The sequence below is a fragment of the Chrysemys picta genome, chromosome 1, assembly GCF_011386835.1.
Source record: "Chrysemys picta bellii isolate R12L10 chromosome 1, ASM1138683v2, whole genome shotgun sequence".
NCBI lineage: Eukaryota > Metazoa > Chordata > Testudines > Emydidae > Chrysemys > Chrysemys picta.
Window position 1 is genome coordinate 16719070 of NC_088791.1, and position 6865 is coordinate 16725934.

Consider the following 6865-nt stretch of genomic DNA (forward strand, 5'->3'; position numbering starts at 1 on the left):
CATGGTGGCTGCACTGCTATGTTTATAGTGCTGACTTGATCAAAGCTAGTGCAGGAGTGTCTGCCTACGCTGGAAATTACACCTCTAGCAGCAGTGTAGATTTACCCGGAGAGGAGGATTTGACCCACTCCCTGTCATTTTACTGCTAAACTGATCAAATTTGATCTGAAGTCCGAGCCAGAGACTTGAAACACCAAAGCCGGACTAGTTCCTGGTACGAGGGCATTGACACCTTGTCAGCCTCGGTCCCTGTTTTCCTTTACTCACTCTTCTGCAGTTAGCTGCCATCTAGCACCCTGTCTGTCCCCACCTGCCTGACATGCACTCTGTACTAACAGAACATCAGCTTGTGGCCCTCCTCCTCTTCCTCCAGTCTGGCTCGCTCCCCACCCACGCTCCATCCATGTGGCCTCCATCTCTCCCTTTCTGTAAACCATAAGGGAATTGAGGTTTCTCTGGAATCTAGTTCTCCCCTGTGCACAACTGAGCGTGCCAGTTGTCAGCACCAGGAGCCCCAGTCATGGGATAGGACCCCATTGTGCTAGATGCTGGACAAACAGAACAACATGACAGCCCTGTCCCAAAGAGTTTATAATCTAAGCAGTTGTTTTATAGCAGGTCAGCTATTGCAGATATTCATATCTATGGAGTCACTTTGCTCTCCAGAAAATGGACACATGCTTATTTCATTCCACTTCTGTGTTGTAACCATGGCTGCGGGCAGAGGGGTTGCAGAGCCCAAGCCTTTGTGGGCAGTGGTACAGGCGATCCAGTAGATGGCGCTCTTTCCTCTGAGACAGTATCATAGAATCATAGAAGATTAGGGTTGGAAGAGACCTCAGGAGGTCATCTAGTCCAACCCCCTGTTCAAAACAGGACCAGCCCCAACTAAATCAAGCCGGGCCTTAAAAACCTCTAAGAATGGAGATTCCACCACCTCCCTAGGTAACAGTACTGTAACAACTCCCCAGGATGGTGTGAGGGGCACAGTGTGGCTTGAGATGAGATGTGTAAACCGAAGATGCTAATCAGTAAAGATCTCACGGCGCTCTTCGTAAGAGTCTGAATGCTGACTATGGCGGCCTGGGCAAATCCCAGTTCAGGTCATCCTGCATGCCTCCCTGCACTTTACACTTCAGTACAGAAGTGAGTACTGTACCCAAGTTGTGTGTTATCTCAGATGCTGTTTAAGAGCTCTACCTGGGAGATGGCTGCATTTCAGCAGCGTGTGCATTATATACTGTACTTTTTCAAACAAGGAGTGCACACGAAATGGATTATTCGGAGCTTCTGAACATTCATCTGTCTTTCAGAGATTTCAGTCTCTCCGGGGCAGTATGTGGTCATCCTGGCCAACCCACTAGATGTGGAACTGCTTGCACTGTTTCTAGGTGTGCTGTTTGCATATCAGACAACAGCGCCTCTCTTGTGCTCTGGCAGGCTGAGGCTGAGCTGCAGGAACGCTACTTTGAACCTCTGGTGAAAAAGGAACAACTGGAAGAGAAGATGAAGAACATTAAAGAAGTGAAGTGTCGGGTTGTGACGTGCAAAACGGTGAGTGACCCTGGAGCATGAAGGGGCGTGGAGCATGCAGACTGGTTTGAACTGGATTTGAGTGAGGAGTTTAGCTGCTATCTCTGCTGAAGCCTGGATTGGTGATTAGCAAGAAAACTACTTGATCCTTATGAACGTTCTTGATTAGACCAGCTGGAGCGGTGAGTGATACTGCGGGAGTTAGAGCTTTGGTGAAATAGCACAGACTTTGGTATTGCATTTGAGCTTTCCAGAAGCAAAGTGAAGTGCCCCTTTGTGTGCCAATGGGTTCCCAGCACATAAGTCACTCTGGCGAAGATCTGCTTCCCAGCAACTGATTACCAGGTTGTTTCACTTAGATCAGAGTTGATAGTCTCCCATAATTCTTGCCAGTCTGAAACTTTGTACTGGACTCTGGAGTATTCTAGGACTGGGGGAAGAATGAGCTCAGGTGCCTTGGAACATAGCAAAAGGCATCCTAACGACTAGATTCTTTAATCTGCATTTCAGTGGCTCCATTTGGAAGGCAGAGGTGATGTTTTACCATAATTTAAAATGCCATGGGGCTGGGGGAAGTTTCTTCTTGCCTGAATAGTTTGAACCGCTGACATACTTTCTCTCCTATCTGTCTATAGCTACACAGAAGGCTATCTGTACTCTGCACTTTGCAGGGAATTGGGCCAAACATGACAAAAGGTGGTAGTGAAGAAGAGAAAGGGGCAGAATGGGAAGGGTTTGGAGGTAGTGATCTTATTAAGTAGGCCATTCTCTCTGGGCATGCCAGAACGGGAGTTGGGGGGGCATCCTGCTGATCCTGAATGAACACTGTTCTCCTTGGACAGCAGAATAACACTTCTTTCACTTAGTGTCTCTGCTTCTCTCATAGTGTTCTCTCTCTCTCTCTCTCTCTCTCCTTGCAGTGTAAATACACCTATTTCAAGCTCCTAGAGACGTGTGTGAAGGAGAATCATGAATACCACTGGCATGATGGTGTCAAGCGATTCTTCAAGTGTCCTTGTGGAAACAGAGCCTTATCTCTTGACAGGCTACCGAAAAAGCCCTGCAGGTAGGAGGGGCTCCCTGCAATACGTTAGCAGGTTCAATTGCACCAACCAATAATCTGAGGACACTTTATCCAGTAACATTAGCATGTGCTAATGCCCAGAACTGTCACCGCCTGCTGATAAGCATTATGGGAGGGATTTGGGTTAGCTAGAGATCCTCTGTACAGGGCACCAAACTAACCCCAAATCTACACTACAAACTTATATCAGTATAACTACATCGCTCAGGGATGTGAAAAGTCTACAGCTCTGAGCAATGCAGTTATCCCCACCCAACCTCCCGGTGTAGACAGCACTATGTGGGCGGGACAGCTTCTCTCACCGACACAGCTACCGCCTCTCGTGGAGGTGGATTAACTATGCTGACGGGAGACTCTCCTGTCGGTGTAGTAGTGTTTTCATTAAACGGCGACAGCTGCACCGCTGTACATGAAGACAAGCCCTAACACTCCATCTTCCTCTTTCAGCGCCTGTGGCCTCTTCAAATGGGAACGCGATGGAATGCTCAAGGTAAGCCTGGGCCAAAGCTCCCTGTTGCACTGTGGGAACTGGGCTGCTTTTGTTAGTGGGTTTTCCCAAGCTTTGCTTTGGCACTAATCTGAGCTGTCTGAGAAGGGGACAGCTTCTCTATTTAAAAAATAGCCAGGGCCCAAACCACCACACGCTATGGTAAGATGTAAAGTCTTCCACTCCTCCTGAAGTATCTGTAGTGGAATGATGTGGAGACTGACTTGTCCATATGTTGAATGGTAAAAGGCCCGTGCCATCACTGTACGCCCCCTTATGGCCGGGGATGGTGCTGCAGATGTGCCCAGCATTACTTTCTCCGATTGGTGTCAGTAAATTCACCGGCGAGGGGAAGCCAAACGCTAACAAAATGGAAGGAGCATTTGTAACAGCAGATCATACGGCCTACCTCAGGATGCTGGCTCAGAGCTCCCAAACTGCAAGTCCACAAAGCAGTCTCTGAGCTTGGTCAGGCTGGTCTCCGGGACCCTGAGAGAGAGCATGACCACCCATTGCAGCCTACAATGCTTCTAGTCCTCTCGCCCCAGTTCAGCTTCCTTATCCTGTTTAAAGAGGCCAGCCCTAGGGAAAGCTCCCCTGATTACAGCCAGGCTGCTTTGGTTGTGAGCTCCTGCCTGGAGCGGTAGTACATTCCGCGTAGACATTAATGCAAATTTACGACGACTTTGTTTTTCCAAGATGTACCTTACCCCAGTGGTTTTCAACCTTTAGTTATTTGCGGACCCCTAAAACATTTTGAACGGAGGTACAGGTCCCTTTGGAAATTCAACCTGTGGTCCACAGACTCCTACCATAGAAGTCTTAGACTGAAAACCGACTGAACAGAGTTCAGTTACAACTGTTGCATGGTGCTCAGCACGGCATTTGACGTGTCAGAAAGGGCACTAAACTGTGGGCTTCTATGGTAACAACAACACTTTCCGGTTTTGACCTGTAGATGGGGTATTCACGTACAGTCCTTCTGATTGATCCGAAAAATGGAATGCCTTTTCTGGGATCTGAAACTTTATTTTCGTAGTCACCTTTCATGGATCCCTTAGACATAGTCTGCGGACCCCCAGGGATCCATGGACCATAGTTTGAAAACCACTGACTTAGACCAACAAAAGCCAGGGAATTCCAGGCTCAGATGGCTGTCCTGTTCTGGTCACTGACAGTTTAAAAATGATACTGTTGTAAACATAAAATATATTGCTGCCTTGCTTACAAATAACACTTTAGATTTTTAGGTACTTAAGTTTTTTCTGTTTTAACATTTCACTATGCATGCTGTTTTGGAGAAATGTAAGAAGGGAACAGTTCTGATAGTGAAAACAGACTGGTCAGTTTCACTTTTGTGTTTCACAGCCAGTTTCTAGTCCATTTCATTTTCCAAATTCATTTTTTCATGAATTAACATGGTGATGTTGTTTGGATTGAAAAAGCAGGGAGAATGTTAACTAGATGGTTTCCCTTTAACTCACACAGTTTTCACTAGGCTTTGTAGTGTGCTTGTGTAAAATCGTGGTATGGGACTACCAAACCTCCACTTTTATGCCTCAGTATTGTACGTTTCTGTATTTTTTGGCATCCTTAGTTTATTCTTTGCTTTTTGTTGTGTTGGCTCCTTATTTTAACTGGCATGGTCGGAGGTTGCATTTGCAGGATTGTCTGTAGGAACTCTTGAAACATTATGATTTATGTAGCTACTTATTCAGATAATTTAGCCCTCCCATGACTCTTTTGATGATGATACACTGCAGCTGGCTTAGCTTGGATTTAAATCTTCCTTTGTATGTTAATATTTCTAGGAGAAGAAAGGTCCGAAGATTGGTGGAGAAACGCTTTTACCAAGAGGGGAAGAGCAACCCAAATTTCTTAATAACCTTAAGTAATCCACCAGTGATTGTCACAACATACCCCTCATTTTTTGTCTCTGAATTAATCACTTTTTTATCATAAAGCAACTGAGTGCTGGGTTTTGCAACAAACAAGCAGGGCAATCGATTTCTTGGGACAAGGTCTTTCCTCCAGTATCCGGATTGGAATGTCCAGCTTTGAACTTTTTAAACTGATTGAAGAAACCTCATGTGAATTTCTTGTTCATGCCCTTCATTCTTAGGAACGTGCTGTTCACAGTATTTAATTTAGGGAAGAGACATCTAGTATCATGGAATCTGAACCACGAAGTGGTTTCCTCTGGATCCTGAAGTGTGTGTAGAACATTTCATTAGAACCACCCCACCGGACTCGTAAGATGTAAACAATTATGATCTTGGAGGGACCTTTGAAACAGTCTGCAAGTACTTGTAGCATGTCTGTGGTTCATATAGTGGTCCATCATGGGGAACACGTCCATCATGGTGTCTTAATTCAGCTATTCCAGTCCTAGGATGTACTACCTCCCATTGTTACAGGGTGCATAAGCAGCAGCATATAGCAGGTTGAACTTATAGAGGTACATGATGTGGCATGACACTTTCCATTGTTTCCAGAAATCCACAGGGCAAATTTCAAGCTGTTTGTGTGAGTTCTTACTATGTAAAGTTTTCAAAAGGGCCTGAGTGGCACCGGCACTTGACTTTCATCTAAGCCATTCAGGTGCTTTTGAAAGTGGCACCCCCGCCTTCCAGCTGATTGCCCCACATGCATGTAGGCTGCCCGGTGTCGACTGATGACCTGTCATCTTTACAACTGCAGACCCAGAACGTGCCAATTATAAAATGGTAAAATTTAAATTCTTTTAATGAATCAGCCAATATTTTGTCAGTGGCTTTAATGAGCAGACAAAGAACAGATTATTTTAGATAGCTTTTAACCCTTTTTCTAGCGTTTTTTAATATTTTTTTTAATGGATACAAATAGCATAGTCTTTAGGACCCCCTAGGGCCTGACTGTGTGAATCCTTTGTGGGATATTATCTGCTTCACACTGAGCCGCGTGAGCTCCCGAATGCCAGGTCTCCTGCGGAGTTTCCCTAGAAGTACTGGCTGTGTTTGGCAAACGTTACCCTGTTTGACAATCTCCTTGGAAGCAGCCCTGGTTTGTGGCATCAGGGTCCGTCAGATTCCTAAAACCATGAATATATTTGTAGGCGTTCAGACAAACTCCCAGAGACAACGTAAGGTTTGGTTTACACTTAAAAGTTATGTCAGCGTAACTACGTTGGTCAGGGGTCCGAAAAAACCATTCCCAGACCAACAGCTGTGTCGATAAACCCCCTAGTGCTGATGCAGCTATGTTAAAGGAAGAGTGCTTCTGTCTGTGTAGCTGTTGTTGTTCGGGGAGGTGGTGTTCCTTCACCAACAGAAAATCTGTTGATGTGAAAGCTGCATCTACGCTAGGGAGCTATAGTGACATCTCTATGCCAACATAGGCTCCGTCATGTAGACAAACCCTAATGTGTCCAGTGGACTTCTAGGTTGAAAGCGCTTATATTACCCTTTTTTTGCACAAGATACGCAGATGAGGAGTAAGTAATTTGAATTGTAAAGACTTATCTGTACACTCTGCAACCATTAGTGTCCCCAGTTGGTGCTGTTGCCTTCAGTCTTGCCCATCCTATGAGGTTCAGAATCATTGCTTTTAATCCACTGTGTGGAACAGCTGACAAGTGGGTACTGCCATTTATTGACGATTGTAAATATTTAATTGTGACACTTCGGCGTCTCTCGGAATCTTTGTAAATATATTGCACAATAAAGAGCTCCAGGGGTTTAAATGTTACTGTTTGTATTACAATAAATGATAACTCCTGAAGA

General features: G+C 45.3%; 1 protein-coding gene across 3 annotated transcripts in view; it reads left to right on the top strand.

Annotated features, from left to right (window-relative positions):
• The window catches only part of MCM10 (minichromosome maintenance 10 replication initiation factor), a 32096-nt gene extending 25231 nt beyond the window's left edge, over nucleotides 1–6865 (top strand). For all 3 annotated transcript variants that reach the window (XM_008172226.4, XM_042859446.2, XM_042859445.2), the window contains exons 17-20: nucleotides 1441–1554; nucleotides 2454–2599; nucleotides 3065–3107; nucleotides 4916–6865. In XM_008172226.4, coding sequence (XP_008170448.2) covers nucleotides 1441–1554; nucleotides 2454–2599; nucleotides 3065–3107; nucleotides 4916–4999 — 387 coding nt within the window. In that variant the 3' untranslated portion in view covers nucleotides 5000–6865. The remainder of the gene's footprint in view (nucleotides 1–1440; nucleotides 1555–2453; nucleotides 2600–3064; nucleotides 3108–4915) is intronic.